General features: G+C 40.4%; 2 protein-coding genes across 3 annotated transcripts in view; both read right to left on the bottom strand.

Annotated features, from left to right (window-relative positions):
• LOC116328806 (disintegrin and metalloproteinase domain-containing protein 12) overlaps positions 1–1,372 on the bottom strand; it is a 78,663-nt gene extending 77,291 nt beyond the window's left edge. The window contains exon 1 of the mRNA XM_031750687.2: positions 897–1,372. Coding sequence (XP_031606547.1) covers positions 897–1,002 — 106 coding nt within the window. The 5' untranslated portion in view covers positions 1,003–1,372. The remainder of the gene's footprint in view (positions 1–896) is intronic.
• A 2,523-nt stretch (positions 1,373–3,895) lies between these two features.
• c8h10orf90 (chromosome 8 C10orf90 homolog) lies at positions 3,896–23,162 on the bottom strand. 2 transcript variants are annotated; one of them, XM_031750686.2, is made up of 13 exons: positions 23,056–23,162; positions 22,430–22,594; positions 21,958–22,065; positions 21,072–21,839; positions 17,883–17,946; positions 15,556–15,647; positions 12,462–13,701; positions 9,319–9,471; positions 8,870–8,994; positions 8,324–8,495; positions 7,343–7,406; positions 6,254–6,341; positions 3,896–4,433 (listed from the first exon to the last, which is right to left on the bottom strand). In XM_031750686.2, the coding sequence occupies exons 4-13, from the start codon at positions 21,651–21,653 to the stop codon at positions 4,395–4,397; spliced, it is 2,619 nt and encodes an 872-aa protein (XP_031606546.1). In that variant the 5' UTR covers positions 21,654–21,839; positions 21,958–22,065; positions 22,430–22,594; positions 23,056–23,162; the 3' UTR covers positions 3,896–4,394. The 2 variants fall into 2 exon arrangements, with proteins under 2 accessions (XP_031606546.1, XP_039472798.1); XM_039616864.1 differs by lacking the exons at positions 21,072–21,839; positions 21,958–22,065; positions 22,430–22,594; positions 23,056–23,162 and adding an exon at positions 18,395–18,688.
• Between the last annotated feature and the right edge of the window lie 182 nt (positions 23,163–23,344).

The raw sequence follows: 23,344 nt of genomic DNA, 5'->3' as shown, positions 1-23,344 counted from the left end.
GCAATTTTACTGTGTGTGGCATCCTTGTTGAATCTCACCTAGGGCGTAGAATGCTGGTGACTCAGATGACACGAGCCCAAAAGCTTGCAGTCACAATGCCAGACAAACAAACAAACAAGCACATACTAGTATATTAAAAACAACCTGACTTCACATTTGAACATCTCCTCAGTGCAGCCCCTTTGTCATATGCTGCTGGGAACCCATACACATAATTCAGGCTTCATAAAAGCTTCTCACTTGATTAACTTCACATCAACTATGGGGCTTTTATTTTTACATTTAACACTAGAGAAACCCTGGAATTGAAAAAGTGAAGTACGCTTAAAGTGCCTTGTAGTATGCTTTTAAAAGCACCAGCAAAACGCCAAAAGTGTTGCCACTGATTACTAAAGAGACTTTCAGCATCATCAATTATACAGCAGCTCCTCTTTTTTGAGGTACACAGTGGGTGGACTTTGAACAAAAAATAAAAAAATCATGTTCTGCTGCTCACACATGGAGAGAATGAGAGTGAACCATGAATTAAGCAAGTTTTTGTACTTGAAGATGTATCCCTGCACCCCAGCATGTGTTACATATCTGTAGGTCTGATGTAGCTACTAACAACTGCCTGTATAAAACATGATGTATCCCACGCTGCCAAAAGGGAGACACGAATGAAGAACAGAACGAATCGGAAAACACATATACACAAGAAACACAGTGCACATAGACGGATGCTACAGGGTCATTTAAACTGACAAAAAATAAAGCTTTTTCTTTGCGTTTAAATGTAACATTAATACGGTAATTTAAAAGAAAACACAGGAGAATAATCTGCTACTTTTACGCACGGACTTTCAGTATACCCTACCTGGCAACATATGGCAAGATCCCTTCTTTCCCCTTCTTACCTTTGACAGATTTTAAGAGCATGCTGTCACACACCGACAAAGTGACAGTTAAAGCCTGAAGTGCTGTCAAAATAACAAACTTCACACTCCAGCTCTCGGGGTTCATGATGCTGAAGCGTGGAGGGGGACTAGCCAACTGTCTTTCACTGCAGCGCAACCATCATCCACTTCCAGTCCAACAACAGCTGATGTGCAAGAGCCTCCCCACAAATAAAACGACTTCCTGAAATATGATCAAGTATATGACCGGTGCTTTAGGAAATCCCAAAGACAGCTGATTCGAGTCCACTCACTTCGCCCCCATTCAAAGATGTCCAAGTGGGAAGCCGCTCGCGCTAAAGTGAAAACTGTGGAGAGCGATGAAAATATTGACAAAGGTACGAGCCGCCGCTGTCTCTCAGTCGCCCCACTGGAATGACATCAATTCCACAGCAATTACTGGCGAGGAGTGTTGTCTTATGAGTAGCGACCATGTGCTTCAATGAAGCGCTCCGCGAGGTCCTAAAGCCACCGCCAGGGCACAGAAAGTCAACCAGGCTGTCAAGTTAGACGCAAAAAAGAAGCAATTTCCGGTCCCATCTTTCAACAAGAAGGCAACAGTTCCATGGAGAATAAATAAATAATGTAGGGCAAAATCGATTCTTTCGATGGAAAAAATTTACTGGATTTATATCCTTAGTTTAAAGAGTTCCCTTGTTTCATTTTAAAGTCATCCTTTTGAACGCAGTGTGTTCCAAAAGCTGCGGCAAAACCTGCAGAAATCCAATTTAACCAATTTAGTATGGATTTGTTAAAGCATAAGTCTGGGAAGTGCACAGGCTGAGAGATATTATAAGGTTTTATTTTGAAGTTCTTAATTCGTCTGCTGTCTTTAAGGGGTTGCCAGTGAATCATAGGCCCCCATCTCACCCTAGCATCCTCTTGTGTCACCCCAACCCTTTGCATCTTCTCTGTACTCTTCCTGTTTTCCTCCTACCTGGCAGCTCCATATTCAACATCCTTTGCCCAGTTTATCCACTATCCATCCCCCGCACATGTCCAAACCATCTCAGCCTCAACTTGAGTTGTCCCAATACTCATTTTTAATCTTGTCAGTTCTGGTCACTCCCAACCCGCACTATTATCTTGTAAACCTTCCTTTCTGTCGCAAATCGCCCCTGACACTGGTCCCCACCCACTCCTCCTTGCCTGCACTCTCTTCTTCACCTCTCTTGCCCACCGTTCGTTGCTGTAGCTGTAGACAGCCTTTTATTTTGAAGGTAAACCTTTCCTGGTATTGCTTGATCAACTTCACCCAGGGAGCTTAACAGACCAGCACACACCGAGGCCACATTTGACTGTAGCCTCCCTGGGAAGGTGTTATAAGGTAAATCAATTACTTGTTGTTACTCAGCCAGAAAATAAAACAGACTCACTCATGCGCATGCCACAAAAAAGTGGTTTTACTTCAACACATTTACATTTTAAAATACCAGAAAGCCATCTGATAGACCCAAAGCGCTCTGCTCAATTATGCTTTTCGCGATGTGCACTCTGCAGTGCGCCGCATCAGGTTGTTTAGCATTTCAGGTAGGGCTCCAGCATGCTTCCAGCATTAAGGCTTAAGGTAAAGTCACTGCACCGTATCCGCTTGTTATCTTAACGCAGTGTGAAAGCCTACACCCTCACACAGAAACCTCTCAAAACTCTGCCTCCAAGATGAAACATGGAAATAAATGAATACTGAGGAGCACTCTGCTTGCTTATTTCAGTCAAACCGAAGAGCTGATCGTTTGCTCTTTTTAAGAACCAAGGGGTGCTTGCAAGGAAGGCGGTACACAGAGCAGGGCTCTCTGTTGGTGTGCTAGAACAGATGATTAATGAACGTCCTTCCATCTTACCTATGCAACAATGAGAAATACATTTTGGGAGAAACAAAATGGAAAAGAATTTCACTTCCCAAAGCACATTTACAAAAGATGAAACACAAAAGTTGTTCAGATATAAAACACATAAATGTAGAATCAAATAAGAGTCAGTTGATGTGTGAATAATTTCATAACACCTATTTTTACAAGCACACACTCAGTTGCAAGGGTAAAATAAGGTAATCTTTAACTAAGGCCTCATGCATGCGATCAATTATCTTCTTTAAAGAACATCCATGGTACACAAGTGTCCTTCTAGTCTCAAATTATAATCATTGTGCACCATGAATGGTGTTATTAATACACTCCCACTGCCCAAATACACCCACACATGCAATTGCACAGACATGAAAATAGGTTTATAAAAATAGTAGCAACCATCTGTTTTCTCTACACACCAGTGAAAATTACAACGGATGAAACGACTGGACTACGGAGGAGCACAAACCTAAAGACAAATGAGGAAAAATGACAATTGAGAGTCATGAGAAGATCTTCTGCTCTGTTGTCTGTTGTTCTAAAAATAAATATTGACACATCGCTTTACCCAGAATCATCACGTTGTTGTGCAACACCCCTCGCTTACTGCATATTCATTCTGGATCAAAACACACAAATCTGAATCTGCAGCGGTGAGGCTTGGTCCATCATGACACAATGACAGAGACAAAGACTCCATTCAGTTGAACTGTCCATTAACAGGGGGGGCTTCCACTGTAAAGAGGTCACATTCCTCTATCTGGCATCGAATGGTGGCAGAGCCCACTTCACGCTTCTTTCAGCTTTGGATGTTAAATGAAGATGACGGTTAAAGACTGTCCTGGATTGGACTGTGAAGCATAATGGATGATTTTGTCTTACATCGCTGCTTCACATCACATGATATCATGTGAAAGTGACTGTCAGAAGACGCCACTGCTACAGTGAGACGCTTGTTCTGCATCCAATTACATGGAGTATTCTCAAAACAAAGGCAGCTTGCAATCAAGTGTAAACAAGACAACAAACTGCATAAACAGAAGTTAATCGAAACCATATTGGCGAGGCTGATGTTTGATTAAAACCACAACAGACTGTCCAGACATGATTTCATACTTTCAACCTTCAACAACCTTTATTTGAAATTGCATACCACAAGGGTGGCTAGGACAACCACGTGACAGAGCATATAAAGGTCATTTAAACAGCAGGCACTGCTGATTTGAAGGTGTTTCTAGAATCCATAAGGACCCTGTCCGAGTGTGTTCACTGCTTGCTTTTCAAGCAGTTTAACATGTTTTAAGCAAGCACAGAAGGACATCCTTCCCAGATTTGGATAGAAGAGCAAAAGAATGAACAAATATGTAAATGGATTTATCTGTGATAAGGTCACATAGTGCTGATTTTACATACTACATATTGCTTGATCAGGAAGTGCAATAAATTTGCATTAAGGTTAAATGTCTTTTTTTACTTGTATAAGAATATATCCTTTTAATCCACATAAGAAGACAGGTTCTAGAATGATAATAAACTAAAGTGACAAAGGGCAAAGTTCACTGTATCAGTCTTTTATGCCTTTCTCTACATCTTCATCCATGTCGTCAGTTGTTTAGCTGTTGCTCCTTTGAAGAAGTTGATCCAGCAGTTTCTGTAACAAGAAAACACACAAGTGGCTGATACATATCACAAAATGAAGGCTATATACAGACAACCAATCCGGTCCAGACAAAAGTCTCCTAGCATGCTCCTTAATCTTCAGAGGTCATGTGCAGAAACAGGACCGATTCCTGGTACATGCCACCCTCTCACCCAAACTGTTAAGCTTTCCAGCTCCTTTTTCAAGACCCGCTGGATCTTCTGGCATCATAGCCCTTCTTCCCTGCGTTATCTGCCACAGCAGCAGTGTGGGAGGAGCAGCTGTGTGTGGGCACCCACTCTGTCTGCAGGCTCTGCTGAATGGTGGCACTGCGCTGTGGATTTCACTGCCACTGAAGGGCCTTTTGTTTCACGAGGAACACGGGCTCATACACTCAGCACAATGAGACTGTTCACAGTCTCTCTTCATAATGAGAGGCAGGGTGTGGGGTGCAGGGTGAGAAAGAGAGACTACAGTTCCTCTAAATCAAACTCACTTCTTTAGAGGGTCAGAATTATTGACTGTAAAATGGGCAAAAAAGGAATGCTCGCTAGCAATCGCTAAACATGACAAATATGCTTCTGAAGTGTGATTTTTAAGATCAGGTTTTCTCACATATCCTTTGGCAGAAGTGCAAGAAAATAGAAAATTTAGGCAGCATCGCCCTCTAGTGGAATATAAATGTAAAGGAAAGTTTAAGTAATCATGCAATGGCATAAACAGTCAGTCTATTGTAGGTCTCGCTGTAAACAATCAGAGCAGACATTTAATTATGTAAAGAATTTTTTACATTGCTACATGGTTGAAGCTTCTTTGTTGTTTTTCATCAGATTAACAAACAACTAGTGCTCTAAAAACCGTATAAAAATGAAATCATTAAATTAGGTAAACCATTTAAAAGTAGATTTTTCTCCCTATAGCTAGATTTTTATTGCAACTAAAGTGTAATTTTCTACTTCAAAACAAACCAAAACATTGTTCAGACCTCCAAAAGCAGATGACGAACCTTATTAGTAACCATGGGTCTTTTTATCTGTTATAATTTGATGTTAGGGCCCCACAAGAGAACAGAATAAAGGCTGTCCATGTGATATGCCCCCATATATTTTCATCAAAAAAGTCCTTTAAACTCAGCCTCGTGCGACCCACTCGAATCCATTTTTTTCAGCTAATTATAATGGATTATGTGCCCACTTTACTGCATTATTTTCAACAGCGGCATCGTTCTGAAGAGAGACAAGGCTGCATTATTAACATAGAAACCCTTAAGTGTTTGCCATTACTGCAAAAATGTTTCACTCTTTCCAAGGTTTAATTGAGCTGTAAGGGAAAGGTGTGTTATTACTTGCTCAATTGCCTGTGGGTCATACATGCTATTAATGTTCTGTTCAGTGTCTCGGGCAGATAACTACCAGACAGTAGTTATGTGGTTATTTGCTTTATTCTCCATGTTCAATTATTTGATGACTCAGTACGTAAGTTCTACCTAAATATGTGTTTGTAACAACGTCTGGTGCTTAAATTTAATGAGGTGACAACTAGAATTAGATGGTGTGAACTCATGTTAGGTGGAGTTGTCTCATTAACTGATCATCTTTTATTTACCTATTCTTGTTATCTACAAACTTTCAAAAGTACTGTTTTACAAAAAAGCAGAAAAAAGTAAAGCACGTTGTTATTTTTTGGTTAAGATGTCAAATTACGTTCATTCTCTTGCATTCCTGAAGAGAAATCAAGTCATTTTGATTTTTAAGCAATTTTTTGACAGCCATTTCGTCAAAATTGATAGATTCATTTATAATTGTTTTGTGAAAAATAGATAGAGGATTTACCTTTTTGTAAAGCTCAGCTCGATATCTGTTGTTCAAACTGACCTCCCTCCTTTCTTCATCTTTTTGTCTCTTGAGCTCTGCAGGTGTCCTGTATAAAAATAAAAAATAGTGTTTAAGATCTGGAATCTGCAGTTCTCGAAAAAAAAAAAAAAACATTTATTAGGAACTACATTACTGTGCAAAAGTCTTGAGTCACCCCTTATTTCGTCATTATTTGGTAGCAAAATTGGAAATTTTATTGAAGATTTACACAAACATGTGCCACATGGGCAGCACGATAGCTTAATGGTTAGCACTCTGGGTTTGAATCCAACCTCTGTTCAGAACCTTTCTGTGTGGAGTTTAAAAGTGTCCCTGTGGGGGTCACACTGTGGGGTAAGGTTAATTATGATTCTAAACTGCTCAAAGGTATGAATGGTTGTCTGTTGCTCTGTTTTGACCCTGCCACAGACTGCCAACCGGTCCAGGTAGGCTTTTACTGCATTGGCAGTGTGTTTAAGATCATTGTCAACCTGAAAATGAAGCTGTTTCTAATGAGACGCTTTACAGATGGTATTGGTTTTTTGGATCAAAATCTAGTGGGATGACATAATTTGACAAGATTCCCAACCTAAAAGCACTGCCTGTAAGCCAGAGCCTCCACAGGCTTTTAGTAACAAAGTGCTTAAAGACACAATTCAGAATTGGTTGGCTAAGTTGGCTCTTATGTGTCGACACTGGTTTATTCCTCGAAGGTATACCTTGAAGTGCCTCTTTGAAGCTTCAGTGATTCATAGGTCACTGTTAAGTGGCTCAGCAAAAATATATATACATATATATATAAATGAAAAAGGGGTGGTGCAAAAACATCTGCTCAGTACTATATGTATACAACTATGTCAGCTTGTTAACTTTTTGTGAGTTTGCCAGGAAAATAAGACAAAGCCTAAGGAAAAAATCCATAAAGGTTTCGACAGATAAGACAAGAACAGCATATTTGTAGGGAGATGTCACTGAGGAAGGCTCTGCCTAGACATGCAGGAGTGATACAAGCCTAAAAAGTAAAAGCATCTGATAGTGAGCCAAAGTAAAAACATAGATGGCGCTCACAGCTTGGATCTGGGCTGCATCTCTTTCCTAGAAAATGCTCTGTCTCTGTGTGTGAAAAGGTTACCTAGAAACACACACACACAAGGGCAAAGCATTGCAGTCAGTCTTTCTTTTACACAAGTTAGAATAGACAAAACACTTGCTTTTTGTTTGAATATAAAAAATGTCACATTGAATTTGAACATATAAGATTATCTTTTTTTTAAAAAGTATGTAACCTTCTCTTTTTGTTTCTCAAGGCACTTTGCACCATCCCCTATCTCTAATTCTGGGAAACCATTATAGAAATAGGAGTGTCACATTCTGCAGGGCATTTGTAATTACACCACTGATCATTTTGATTTCCCAGCTGGTATTTTGACATTGGTGCACCTTTCTGTTGTAGCCTGTAGAGGGCAGAGAGAGCCATAAAATCTCTGTTAAGTCTTTAAAACCATTTATTTAACATCTTACTTCAGGTTGCTTTTATTATATTTAGTCACAGTTTCACCTGGTGTGCCACTTTTTGTTTCCAAAATCTGTAACTACATTTAAAAGAAAAGAAAATGTAATAAAGTGTATCAGGGTGATTTACTTAGGATATCAGTCTGTTATGTAATCCATCTGAATATGAAACATTTTGAACATTTTATCTATGTTATTAAACTTACTTATCCAGGTTTTTCAATTCATTTCATTATTTCAATTAAATAATTCCTGAAAAAGCTACAACAAAATCTTAATGTAATATTTGCTGGTTGTTGTTGATTGTAGTGGATTTGGAAATATTTGGAGATATTATCATTAACTTTAATTAGAAAAGAAATATTTTCACAAATTCAGAAAAACAACACTGACTGACAAACACCCCTTTGCCCCCCTTTTTTGTCTAAATCTGTATCCGTGTTTGATTAGTCGTGTGGCAAAAAGCCACTGCAGCTGCACAGAAACAATGAAAAGTACACTGGAGACAAGAGGTGAGGCTGGCTGCTAGCGCATTACCGTTCAGAGAGGTAGACCCAGTGCTGAGAGCTCTCCTCTGCCTGGGTGCCTTCTCCAACTGTGGGCCTACTGAATTTGACAGTTTCCTTCTCTCCTGTGCCTTTCGCTCCAGCTCTTGCACTCTACCTTGGGATCGACTAATGAAGTCTGGTCTAGACCTCTGCAACGCGTCCTGCCAAAACCACAAATACATTGCTCTTCTTGACAAAACATTTAAGCACAACCCTTGTTTCAAACTCCCCATGCACCTGAGCATACACGGTGAGGCATGTCGTGGAAAAAACCCCTAAAGCCAGTATAAATATGTCATTCTTTTTTGTTGATATTGAATTGTATTACAGTGGTTTCTTTATATTGTTCTTGGAACCTTTATAAGAAAACACTGGCTAGTTTTGCCTTGTGAGTTCTGTAAACGTAAAACGAAAACTCTTAGGGAGAGGGAAGTTACTCTGGCTGGTTACACTGTGGCTCTGGACTTGGCATTTTTATTTAGAAAATGAAATCTATTTTTCAAAATTGTTTTATTAGCAGAGAAAATAAACTCACCTGTAGAGAAACAGCTTTAGATGACTGTTCAGCATCTAGACTCAGTGGAACAAATTCAGCATGAGGCCGGTTGAGGCGTCGGCTGTGATTAGGATGCTGCTTTGCACGTTCTCCCTCATCTGTCACTATCAAGACAGAGGAAATCAACTACTTTGTGTTTTCATTTACACATGGCTTAGCTTCACATGCCTGACTGCAATGCACAGTTCCTCAGCAGCCCCCCGGGTCTCCATGACATATTAATTACTGAAGTGAACCAGATTGGCACAGTATGTAAAAGTCAAGGAATTTTACCATATTAGTGTTGATTAAATTAAGGATGTATAGGTGTGGGGGGGAAATGGTGAACCACCAATAGCTTTACTTTATTGTAAAGAAGATAAATGCTTTATACAGTGAGACATTATGGGTATATATATATAATTAGAGGAAGAGAGAAGTAATAATACCAGAATTTCCCTGAGGTGATGCAGTGGAATCCGTTTCAGAATCGCCACTTGGTTTTTTCTTCTTACTAAGTTGTCTTTGGAGTTTGATATTTGCTATGATCGCAGCTGCATTGAGGGCAGTCACTTCCTCTGGAGACTGTTGGGAGTGGGGATCTGAAATCCAAAAGGGCTTTGATGTAACTGAAGAGTGAGTAAAACATTGACAGTGGCTGTTTCGGAGCTATCATTCCTGCTTCGGTGCAGATTTCTGCACTGTATAATATCCTGCCTCATTTGGTGGTTGACTGTATCAAACGTTGAATTTAAATGATGTTGCCTAGGGCCTTGTAATTAATTGATGACACTCTTAATGAATGTGATTAAAGAATAATTAATAATTTCACACAGAGAAAAGACATCATGAATCAAGAAACACTGTTGCTCAGCAGAAGACTCCCTGATCTTATTACTTATTCACCTGGATATTCAGATTTTCCAAAAGATAGCTTCAGCTGAGTCTTTTAACAACTGCACACTGTGAAGACTTAACTTGAAATTTTGAGATTTTTGGAAAATACACGTATTTGCTTTCTTGCCAAGAATATTTTTTCATCTAATATAATGCTACAGGCAGAAAGGAATTAGAATCAGTATGAGGACAAAGCTTTTGGCTCATATAGATTACTTGTAACAACTTTAGCTTCATTATTCAAAACTTTAGTGGCAATATTTATTTAGTGGTAGTATCCATCTCTCTGTGTGCATACAGCACTGTGTAAAAGTATTGAGCCACCCCTCATTTCTTTATGTTTTTCATCCGAGGAGCCAGAGTTTTCTTGTAATCTTTTTAAAGTGGCCTTGCACAATAGTTCTTTCAAATGTTTTTCTTTTGACATTTTCTTCTCTCACTTTCAGTCCAGTCCTTGTGGGGGGGTTTTTGCTTCTTCTTTTTTTTTGTTAAGCTACTTAAAATTGGCCTATTAATCATTCAAGGATTAAAAAATACACATAACTCAATGGATAAACCAGTGTTGCGTCTACACATAACAGACAACTTAGCAAAGAATTAATTTTGAATAGGATCTTTAGGCAATTTGTCACTGGCAGGTAGCCTGTCGAAAACACAGTATTTCTCCTTTGTTTGCTGAAGCTATGAAAAATGACAACGATAACACAGTTTGACTGGCATAAAATATTATTTTTTGCAGCAACAAGATATTCCTGAAGAGCTGCTAGCCAAAAACTTTGTATATTTCTAAATGTTGTGCAGTGTGTCCTTAAAAAGAATGTGAGGAAACCTGAACAAAAAGGAATGCTAAGCTAAATAAACTATTTCCAATAGTATCTGCAAGTCATGCCCTTAGAAATAGGAAAAAGAAGCAAAGACCTCACACAGGAACTGCTGTTCACTGAAGAGTCATTATATAAGCCGTCAGTGATAAATGGTAAAGTGGAAAACTACACCCAGGACAGAAAAAACAACTTTGGTTCTCTGCAAGCAACTGCACAGATAGCATGCTAACGCTAAGCTAGCCAAGAGCCCAAAGTGAAAGCTGAATGAATGTAGACTCCAGCAGCCAGACCCTGAACTTTAACAGGTAACAAACAGATGAGCAGTCAGACTGCAGCCGCACTTTCTTCCTGCTCACGTTTCTAAAGCAGAATCAATGTGCTGATTGCTTTTTTGTGCTGATTTCTGTCACTGTTTTGTGCAGCCAGCTTTGTATTCTACTAAGAGAAAGATATTAAAGTTGTGTGTCCTGGGGATTTGTGTTGGTTTGTGGGGTTATTGCCTCAGATTTATATCATGAAATGTTGATTATGAGACAGTTTGTTTCAATTTTACAGAGTAACATAAACCTGGTAGTAATTAAGTAACGTACTGAATTACTTTTGAGTATGTGTAATTCATTTTTTGAGTAACGACTCCTGACACTGATCACAACAAAGAGGGGAAATACCTCAACAAACATGCACAAACATTGGACCCACAGCATGCAATTAATTTGCGTGAATGTAATTTATTTATTGCTGCTTAGCAATGGTGGTTACTCGGAGCCAGTGAGATCCCAATGAGAATCGATAAGAGAATTAATAAGGAATCGCATTGATAAGTGATATCAATAATGGAATCAGAATCCCTAAATTCTTATGGATTCCCATCTCTAATCTTGACAGGTAACAGAACAAAATGCAGCCAAAATCCAAAGAAGAACTTTGAATGCCCTTCAAGAAGCCTTCCAGAAAACTCTTCCAGAAGACCACTTAAAGAAATGACAAGAAAGCTTGTCTGAGAGAGTTCAGGCTGTGCTGAAGAATAAAAGTAGTCATACCACATTTTGACTTTCAGGTTTGTTACAATTGTACAGACTCTGTCTTTGCCTTACATACTTTTTTCCATGTATGTTGTCAAAAAATCACTGCACCTATTTCCTATTTTCTGAGCATATAAAGAAACGGTGGTGGCATAAGACTATTGCACAGAACTGTAAATATGACAGAAGGTGAGAAAATGCACGTTAGATCTATTTTAAAGTAAGCAGAAAACTTTTAAGACTCATTTTGGGCATCCAGATGGCCCAAGTCCCCACAATATTACTGTGTGAACAGATTTGTGTCCCCACAACCTGATTAGCGCAAAGAAACACATACAAATAGAACTGCTGCATTGCAGGGCTTTAACGCCAAACCAGATTCTAACACATTCTAATACCTTATTTTCACCATGTTTAGCAGCTTGTGATTTCCCTTCCTTCCCTGTGCTGCCAGTGAAAAGGGGGCAGGAATAGATTATGCATGCAAAGGCATGCGTGGGAAAATGAAAAAAGGTGAAAATGAGAATGCACATCTAGGTGCTGATGGGCGCCTTTGCGTCTAGCTGATGTTACTCGACACAGGCGAAGACATCTTCCGTGAGTGACAATTGGGCTCGTGTCAGCAGATCAAGAAGTAATATCAGTGCAATCTAATAATGCCTATAAAACATCAAAAGTGAAAGACTGTATCAAACCTAGGAAGGTGTGTAATAACTTCAAGCAAGAACACACAAATGGCACAAAGGAAGTGCATATTTAGACATTGCCATCCTTTGAAAATGGAGATCAGAGACTGAGGGAGTATGTGTGCTGACAAGAAGGCTCCCAAAGTGGGACAGAGAAACCTACCCGGGGCCTTGATGAGAGTCAGACTTGAGGACTCTGTCTGCATAGTGCTTCTTGGCAGTGGCAATCTTTCTTTTTCACCGGCCTTTGACTTGAGTGTGTCTGCCACAAGCTGACCGGGTCTTTTCACTGCTTTTCCAGGACTGATGAAACTAGTGTCCGAGTTCAAAGGGTTGATATCGGTCTCTTGTGGAAGTCCAACGCTCCATTTCCTGGCAGATGGTTGTGTCAAATTCTCCTTGCTCGTCTCAGTGTGTCCAATCACATTGCCATACCAGCTCAGTGGTCTGTGCAGCCTCCCCGATCGCTGTCCAACAGGCTTTGGAGAAAACTCTGAGGGTGTGGGTGCTGCTACACCAGGAGGGTTGTTTAGGAAAAGACTCAGTGTGGATCTGTGCCGTGAGCCATTTTTCTCTGGATCTGAAGTATATGTATTTGGTGCTGCAGAGTTTGGGATAGAATTCAGATGACGATAAGAAGTTTCTTCATATTTTTGTGAATGATTTTCCTGACTCCATGTGTTGTTGCCCATATATGTTCCCTCACTATAGCTGTGTCTGTACTCTGGGTGTTTGGCCCTCAGTCTGCCTGGACTGTAGCTTTCTCTGCGTTCTGTCACCTTGATGATGGTGGCCTTCCTTCTGTGGACCACTGTGTCCAGACCATTGCTTCCCAGTGGTGTCCGTGCTGTGTTTGTGTTTGATACAGGACTTGAAATCACCCTTTTCTCTGTTACTTTGACTATAGTGGCTTTCCGTTGCACTGTTAAATGCCTGGAGTTTGGGTCCATGGGCTGGCGGTCCAAGCTGCTGTGTGGAGAAGGAGACTCACGTGACTGGGAAGAGTGGCTGCTGGTATCAGAGCCAGGTAGACTAGCTGTTCTGCTCACTTTTCTGGAGGAGATGGTGATGGAGGAGAAGCCAGGTTTGTTTTGAGGGATGAGGATTCCCACAGCAGAGTTTGTCTGTATGTCTGAAGGTTGCGGACTATTGTTTGTCCCACATACTGGGCCTGTTGCAGAACTTGTGCGATTCAGCAGAGGATGCCTGAGGGCCTCTGCGCTGGCTGTTTTCATCAAAAGGGATTTCCTATTAGGGTCTGAGTTGGTCCCTGTGGGGAGCTCATTGGTCTTACTGCCTCCAGGGAAAGCTGACACCCTGTTGGTATTCCAGCCCCTCCTTAGAGCTTGCCAGCCGACAGGTCTGTCCCCTTCATTAGCAGGAAAGCTAGGCTTCTCTGGCACCTACAGCGTGTGGACAAATGAGATTTTACATGATAAAGACTTTTAATTATATATATGAAAACCCAGTCCTACCCTACTGTTGTTGATGATGTCTTATGGTTAATGATTTGTCATGCATCAACACATTAAAACACGTGCTCCACATTTATCTACATTCAGTCTGTGCTGCTGCTTTTAAGTGGTATATGCAGAAAATGAAACATAACTTGGCATAAAATATTGACAACATGACATCTTTCTAATATTACATTTCAACAACAGGTCAACTGTCTTGTCTTTCTTCAGGGCTTTGCTGTTCGTTCTTTAGTCAGATGACTCTCCCCATGCTTGACACAGTGAATGCCCCAGTGGCAATGGAAGCAGCAGCAGGCAAAGCCAGCACACAGCGTGACTTATCCCTCACAGAATAACAATGAGACTCTATCCTCAACAGGCGAAAAGCAAAGATTCTGGTTCTTAGGCTGGAGCATTCTGATGGTGTTTATGGAGCATGGAGAAACACTGATATGCCCCTCTTTTAAATGATAAGACATATCTCCCTCGTTTATCAAAGGTGCATAAACCATAAAGAAGGAGTTTAGCCATTTCAGTTTTCTTTTAAGGAAGCCCACACCACAGTTTTGACCATGATTTTGCGCTGTGGTTGTAAAGACTACCTGTTGGCAAAACTGTGTTAACCTTGGTTTCCTTATGACATTATACTGTGCCTTCTCTCTTCTGTAGTATGTGCTTTTGTCCTCTGTGTTCTTTCCCTTCCTGTACTTTCTGCAGGTTTAACTGAATCCACAGCTTCATGTTCCTGATTTGCTGTTATGGGCCTAAACATCCTGCTGAGTGTTTCTACCTATATTGTTTGTTGTGTCTATGGATTTCATTTCTTTCTTTGCTTTCCCCTCACTCTAACTAGTCACAGCAGATGACACCTTCCCAGAGTCTGGTTTAGCAATAACTTGTGGCTTCAGCAGCCAGAAATTTCTGCTGAAAGGAAGTTTTTTCTCTCCTCGCCGTTGGCAAGTGGTTTCTCATAGGGGTTTGTTGTATCACAGGATTATTATCTACAATGTTGTGGAGTTTTTACCTGATTTGAAGTGACTATAGCGATTGCACTCTATGGCTGAATTGAATGGAAAAACAAAACAATTTGCCAGAAAGAAAAATCATCTAGCACAACTTTATAGATCCATAGAGCAAAGAGATCACTTCATGACATTCATTCTTAACTTTGTCTTGATCAAGTCAAATACTATTTGTAGACTGCAACCATTTCTCTCTCTCTTTCTCTCTCCTTCCACTGTTCCATTTATTTGTCTGTTTTTAAGCTCTAGTTCAATAAATTATGTTTAGAAATCCTTTAAGGGATTAATTCTATAATCTAGTTTCTCCTGCCATTAGAAAAAAATGTTATTTATGTAAAAATGTTATTTCTCTTATATGTCAGGCCTAGTACAGTCTTGCAAGAGATCTTGCGAGAGATACTTCCTGGTTAAATAAAGGTTTAAAAACAACAACAACAATGTCTATCTGTCTATCTATCTATCTATCTATCTATCTATCTATCTATCTATCTATCTGTCTGTCTGTCTGTCTGTCTGTCTGTCTATCTATCTATCTATATCTATATATATATATATACATTGCTGTTTGTATATAGCCAAGCCTGGTTAGAAATGCGAGCAAAAGAGCAAAGGTGAGCATGATAACAATAACAACAAAACTTCATTATATAAAAAGAAATACCTTGCATCTCCAGCCATAAATGGGCCCAGTAATAGCAATCATCATCATATCCTTCCTTTGTAAAACTGTCTCCTAACCTATGTTGTACTTTATATTCCGAAACCTGTTATCAGTTACCTGTTTAATAACAGGAGCGCCTTGATCAGGTGTCTGCCACGTCTTCACACCCAGAGCAGTGGCAGTGGCGTGACTTCTCTCCACCTCTGCATCTGTGTATCAAGGCAAAACAAATGATCCACTGTCACAGTCTCTACAACACATACTCTCACTTCCTAACTCGCCCGCACTCTCTCTTTCTCTGTCTTTGCCACACACAAACATACAAGTCATGCATTCCTGTGACTGCAGAGCAATGTTGACACTGTCAATAATTGACACTGGCACAGCAAAGTGAATTTAGCACCACCCCAGAGTCACTTGTCTCCTTACCCAGGAGACACAGCAACTTGACTGGTCTGCCTCTCAGCCCTGACTGCCACCCCGACTGCTTGCCTGGCTGCGTTTCCACCTGCTGTTGTTACCATGGTAACATGCTCTCACTTTGGGATAACCCTTGTGCGTGTAATCTGTATGGGTTTCTTCTTTTTTTCAGTTTAAGGGAGAAAATTAGAGCGCAGGTGAAAATTGCAGAGCTTTGCAAACAAGATTAGACCTAAAGACAAATGTCTTCCCAGACTTCCTAAAGGACTCTGGCCCTTCTAACGCCTCCTTTCACCTGCTTTAATCATTACATAGCTTTTTTCTGTCTGTAGAAAGCCCCCGCCCCACCACCCTGAAAAGCTTCTCTCATTACCTCTACTAGCTGAGCTCAAATTGCCATTTCCTTGAATCAACAGCTGACCTTAATATCCCAGAGGAAAATAAAGAAGCAAGGCCATATGGCAAATACCCATCTGGAGTTCCCGCCCTCCCAATTTATTCATCATCCTCATGAGTTTTATCTAAAAAGTAAGTGTGAGCAGGGTGAAAATTAGCCACCCTGTCCTAACATGAAGGCTCTTGAAGCACACAATCCAATTTTTATTATCATTTGCTCATTAACACCAGACCATTTCAAGTTTGTTAAATGTGACTTTTATGGAGGCAGAGGGCACTAAATGTCTGCAATGAGACCTCAGCTCTGATTAAAACTACTTCTCCTTGTTCTGTTGTCAGCAACAACCAGAAAGAGAGAGGAAAAAAAAATAATGAGAAATACATTTTCTAGCTGCAGCACAACTGAGTTGATTCTTATTGGAATAACTGTGATTTAAAATTCATTTGGTTTCGGGTGTGAAATTGTGTACTTAAATCCACTGGCGGCTGAGCAAAAGTGACTAGCAATAAAACAAATATGCATGCAGACCTTTATAGAGATAGTTGTTTCCTGTTTCAACTCACTGGTGGTGATTGATGTTGAGTTCAGCCATTGTGTGCACCTGATTATTTATTATTTTGTTCAACTGAACTATATTTATGGACTATTTAATTGAGAGATAATTATGATTGTTTTCAGAAAACCTTGGGAAAAGCTGTGTGTAAAATGCAGTTTTTCTAGGAAAAGTATGTGTTGCACAGAAATTATAACTAAACGGTAAGTAACAGCTGGATTGTGAAAAGGCAATCTAACCTATATCAAAGACTATTTGGAAATGGTTAATAATAGTAAATACAAAATGTCATGCCACCTTAATCGGCACAGTTTAATTAGGCCTTTATAAGATATTAATGAGGTTTACTTATCTTTGAAAATATGCTGTCTATCAAAGTCATGAATGGATTGCTTTGATTTCTGAGCCTGAGCCCTGTCAGGATAATCTATGTATAAACAAGAACAAGGCTGAAAGATCAAACCTCAGATCAATCCCAGATGGAGCTAGATGTCATGCTCAAAGATTAACACGGCCACTTTTCCAGTCAGTCAGCATCTCTCAGTCTTATCTTTCTGCCCTTTCGTTTCCATCCCAGCCCTTACCTCTTTTTCATCGGCTTTTCGGGCCTAATAGTGCCCATTTCCTTTGCCTGCAATACTGCCAGAACACCATGGCACAGCAGTCACGATCAGTTGTTCTTGAAATTGACTTTGTTTTAGAAGATGTCGTTTAAAGTGATCATCCAGTCAGTCGGTGTGGAACATTTGAAAAAGGACAGGGGCAACATTGCTGCAAGGAGCTGATTACAGGCAAGTAAACTGTGTGGCAAGTCAGCCCTGAAATAAGCTCTTGTTCTCCTCCTAGCTAACCCAGCCCCTATAGTTACCCTATGACCATATTTATTATGCCATTAATTACGTTCCTTGGTGACAGACAAATTGCCTAGTCTTTACATTTTTTAAATATTTTATTTTATGTATGGCTTTCAGTTGTAACACTTGCATAATGTATAGATTTGCATAACTGAACTTTTGTTTTACTACACTCTGCTGAAAACCCAGCTGTTATACAAGTGGCAAATTGCATACGTACTCTGTGCCTTAGGTGTTGCTTTATTCTTCTGAAATGTTGGAGTGATGGGTTGTTTCAGTTTCAGCTGGAAAAAGAAAAAGAGTGTGACAGAGAAATTACAAAAAAACTACTATTACATTAGTAATAACTGTCTAGAACAGTGGTTCTCAAACTTTTTACATCATTCCCCACATGGCACGGAGAAATATTTTCGGCCCCATCTAAACAAAACAATGACAGAAAAGCCTAGATGCAACTTTATTTAGATAATAAACTCATTCCCAATGAATCCTTCAGTAATTTTTGTTTTAAAACCAACAACTTTCATTTCAAACAACTATTTGTAACTTTTGTCACTAGACTACTTCATTAGTTTGCACCACTTCTGCAAAAATGGAACAAGTTAAACAGAATGTGAAAATTGCCAACATGGAAAAATAAGCTCAGTTTTAGTCTTATAAAAAAAAGAAATCCAGAAACTTGTGAACAGAGATGAAAAATATATAATTTAGTTAGAGTTGAATACTATTCACTCTTAGTGGCTGCAGTGAGCCTGTTTTTGACTGCAGAGCGGTGGCGGGGCGAGGTCTGCGGTGCGGCTGCCGTGGAGGTGGTGCACCTGAGCGGCATCCCCAATCACGCCTCGCCGGCTTAAAACAGAATGAGCTAGATCCTGTTGTTGTTGTTGTTGTTGATGTGTGTAGGCTGTAGCTGTAAAGCTGCAACCACATGTGTAAGTCGACAGCCGCAATAAAGAAGTGTACTGAAAAGTGCGAACATGTGGTCGGGTCTCTAGTGACCCAATCCTGCGTTTCGGCACCACTGTGAACGATGCATGACAGACCCGACCACATGCTGTCGACTTACACACGCAGCTGCGGTTTTACAGCAGATGCGCATATTATTAACGCAACTGCCGCAAATTTCTTTGTTACGCCCTAAAAGTACCAAACATTTCTGTCAATGTTTGGTACATTTAAAAGAGTGGGGAAAGGCGTCCTTACATTCTTAAGATGATATGATGATGATATTGTGCTCTTGAGTAATTTAAAAGAAATGAAGTAGCCGCTGTGAGATCATCCATTGGTTTGTGAAGTTTTTTTTAGCTGTTGGCATTTTAGCTTTTCCAAAAGAGATGTTATGTGAGGTGGATTTTAATCTGTCTGCACTTTGATAGAGTAGTTCAATTCAGTTTGATTTATATCACAACAGGAGTCCCCTCAAGGTACTTTATATTGTAAGGTAAAGACAATAATAGAGAGAAAATCCCAACAATCAAGCGACCCCCTTTGAGCAAGCACTTGGTGAAGTGGGAAAGAGGAACTCCCTTTTAACAGGAAGAAAAGTCGGGCAGAATCAGGCTCAGGGAGGGGCAGCCACCTGCTGGGACGGGTTGGGGGGCAATGGGAGAAAGATGAAAAGAGAGCCAGAGATTAATTTTAACTAATGATTTAAGTGAGCTGTCAACAACAAGGAAGACCTGCTCTTTATTGTCCTTCTGGATGCTAATGGTGGCCATAATGTACAAAATGTGTATCATGTTATATTTAGTAAGATTTCAAACTAATAAATGACACCATAAGCTCAACGGGAATATGTTTACTGAGAAGATGAATCAAAGGGGGAAGCAGTGTTGCCAACTTAGCGACTTTGTCGCTATATTTAGCGAGTTTTCAGACCCCCTAGCGACTTTTTTTCTATAAAAAGTCGCTAAAAAAAGACGTGAAAGCGCGTATCGCTTTTACTCTCAACAAGCAGCGGGTGCTGTAACGCAGTCAGTTCTTCTTTTAATCTTTTACTCTTATGCTGTTTTGTGGATCACAAGGTTTAAAACTACTTATAAACACACACAAACACAAAGTAACTCCACCAGAGTGCCTATTTCGGGTCACTTTTGCCGGTCCAAGCCCGGGTAAAGGAGCAGGGTTGGAATTGTGACATTAAAAAAACAATAATTGCTAAAAGAAATTTAATTTGTAGTTCTAAATAAATTCTAAATGCATGTAGGACGTTTTTTACTCACTTTAGGTCTCTTCCACGATGTTATTTCTCTCTCCAACAACATAGGTTACAATTACATTAGCGTGACCAATTATGCAAATTAGGTGATGACGTCATTTAGCGACTTCTAGCGACTTTTAGGACAGCCAATAGCGATTTTCCTTACTGAGGAGTTGGCAACACTGGGGGGAAGCGGTCTGTTTTCCCCATAAACTTCCCAGATTTGCCTTCAGTGGCCATTAGAAAGGATCCATGTTTAAAGCACCTCCACAGTTGCTTATGTATTCCGTCAAAGAAGCTATGTCTATTTTTGTATACTGACTAAGACCTGCATGGTAAATATGATGCTAACACAGCGTCCAACTTCTAGCTAACAGGTTTTCTCAGAAAGACTGAAAAAGGAAAAGTTTGGTTGGTTTTCAGTCTAACTGGCACCAAAGTTAGTCAACCAACAGCCATGAGAGTATCTATTTTCCTAAATAAAGCACATCTCCCTTAAAGTTTTAAGTTTTAACCACAATCATTCAGAGCTTTTTTTTCAAGTGGAAACAACTGAAAATATAAACAGCCTCATTTTTCTCAGTCAGGAGTCACTAGGGATCTGCTTAATGCATCAGTTCAGTCAGATCTCTACAGCCCAGCAACTTATCAATTCAAAGCCATATTATCAGATCATTGGGTGATGCTCCTATTGAATTATTTCTGTACATTGACTTGCTTCTCTCTCTGGGCACAGAGCACATAGCTCCAAATGAGTCGTAAACCTTTTGAGAATGCACTGAGTTCCTGCAGAGTAAGCTGTTTTCAAAGGATGCCAGAGCGCTGCCTTCTTCCTGGGTAACAGAGACTTGACTACAAATGGCTCTCTGTGGCACTCTGTGTTTTACTCTACAGTGCCTGCCACAAAGCACCGTCACCTCCATTGCAAAACACTTACCTTCAGACTCCATGAGCATACACAACACTAACATGCAAAAATCACACAATTCAAGATGATGCCAATGCCAAATCCAAGCTAAATCTTTGCCAGTGCTTGTTTTAAAATTGTGTTACTCTAACTGGTTTTCCAGAAAGGTGCAGAGTGCAACAGTTCAATTTCTCTACATTCTTCAGTCCTCACTAATTTAACTGCAGATAAAAGAATTTCATAAAATATTCTATTGCCAAACTTTTTTTTTTTTTATTTGTACCAGGTGTTATGTGTCTTACATGGCTGGGAGCATGATCCAAAAATTGGTTTTGGTTGCAAGTGTCTGCCACCATCATCACTCTTCTTTGGATTGGCAGCCATCCAAGTTTGACCGGAGAAAGATAACTAAGTTCGGCTTGTTCCTTTTCTGGAGCCTGCATGATATGGGCTCTCTCCCAGCTTCCTCTGCGCTCCGGAGGTGAAAAAACCCCAGTCTGGAGGGACTCCTGGCTGCCCAACGAGCTGTCACATAGGCTTGAACTCTCACATGAAGATGAGACCCTGCTGAAAGAGGGAAAACCCGTGTGTCTCCAAGCACGTCCAGTTGGCTCTTTGTTCAGAACAGGCATGGATGTTGTTCGGTCATTTAACCCTCGAGCCTGATTATGAGCTGGAGCTTTAAGTGTGCTCTGCATAGCCTGCAGGTGCTCTAGCCAGCTGTCCAGCTGGCCACCTTCAATGGCGCTCTGGGGCCGCGGTGCACGTGGTGGATGAGAAACAGCGGGCCCTTCTGACATCAAGCTCTCCCAGTAGGACTCATCTCCTGATCTCCTCCAGCCTGGAGTCCTCCTTAGGTGGGCAGCTGGCCTACGGAGAGTCATCCCTCTGGAGCTTAGGTTACCACTCACAGCTCTCAAGTTTCAGCTCCTCAATAAAAGCCGTTTACTGTGGAGGTATTAATGAGAAACTCCTGGCTCAAGCCGACTTCTTGACAAGAGTCATCCTAGAAATGCACTGCAAGGAATCAGCAGTTACAGTAATGATCAAGGTCATCTTTGTCACAGTTCCTGTTTTGAGAACATATGAGTACAAAGTTCAGAATTAGAGTTTCAGATATGTTATTTTAGGTTATAAGACTCACAACAGTTATTATCAATTTCATTCCGTGATGGTGGTGTTACTCACCAGTTAATGACGTACAGTCCTTTTTCACTTGAATCCAGTTCTTCTCACTCTTTAGTGTTTAGGAAGTAAACACTGCCTGTGTTGATATAAAGTAGGTGGTAGCGGGTACTGTCTCCAGCCAAGCAGCAAGTAGCAGTATAAGGGAAGGTTTGGAGGACAAAAGAGTTACTGAGCACAAGGACTCAACATCCAATACACAGAGGACGATGGGAAGAGACAGAGGGAGAGGCGGGCCGAAAAACAAACACTTGTTGATGTGATGCCTGACGTAATAAGAGCTCCATTTAAACAAAGAACATAGTTAACATTCATCATGTAGGGATTAAACTATCTAATTTTAGGTTACGGCAAGCCAAATACAGTATTCAATATTTTAAAAGGCAAGTCAAACTTCCTGACATTCAAGAGTCCTTTCAAATGATAGAGCATCACTAATGAGCAGATTATCCATGTTAATCCACGACTCACTTACTGCTTTGGTAAATCCTCTTTGTTCAGTTCCCCCTGTTTCGTCTCTTCTCTGTGATCTCGTGGTTGGTGGCTGATGATGAGGCATTGCTATCCTCAAGCTTCTATCCAAGCCATGTGACTTTAGCAAGACTGTCTTAAAATGGGCCAGTGTTTCTTGGGTAAGTAACTGTGACCCACATGATGTCATGCAATGCAAGAGAGAAGGATATTTACAAGGTGGGAAAACTTGCTGGGAGAAGGATTTTGCTTCAGATTTTATTCAGGGGCATCTTTAATCTTTAAATGCAGATCTGCAAAGATACAACTTCTTCCAACAACAAAAGAAAAAGAAAACTGGCGCTTGCTTTGATAATAATGAATTTCACTGTCCTCGGTGGATTACCAGTCCCTACATGGCTTTCAAAACAACTTCAGTATCACTGGGTGGAATTACATTTTCCAAATGTAAAAAAAAGACAAAGATAAGACAGAGGTGTCCTGTCTATCATTTGCAGTGATCTGCTTTAAGGGAACGTTTTTAAGCTGAGGAGCTGCATGTAGAATGAAAATGCAATGATTTGAAGCAATTTGCATAATTTTGTCTGCTCAGCCTGGGAGATAATACGTAAACAAATAGAAAAACTCAACTGAGTAAAGACAGAATTTGACCAGATAGACGACATGTAACTTCTTTCCTAGGCGAAGAAGTCTGAAAGCGGCAGCCCCCTCTGCTGGCACAACTTTAATATGACAACCTGGAGAGGAGGGAGAAAGGAAAGGGGATGGAAAAGAGTGTTTGTGGGATGGTGAACGGTGGGGGGAGGGTCTTAATAAGTTGAGAGACTTGTGCATCTAAGAGTAGGATGCATCAGTTGTGCAGAAAAGATAAATAAAGCCGAGCAGGTTCGAGCGTGTGAAGCAGGTGCATCACTTCTGT

This window comes from Oreochromis aureus, linkage group 8, assembly GCF_013358895.1.
Source record: "Oreochromis aureus strain Israel breed Guangdong linkage group 8, ZZ_aureus, whole genome shotgun sequence".
Lineage (NCBI taxonomy): Eukaryota > Metazoa > Chordata > Actinopteri > Cichliformes > Cichlidae > Oreochromis > Oreochromis aureus.
Note: the sequence above shows the minus strand (reverse complement) of the source record. Positions and strands in the feature narration are given on the sequence as shown.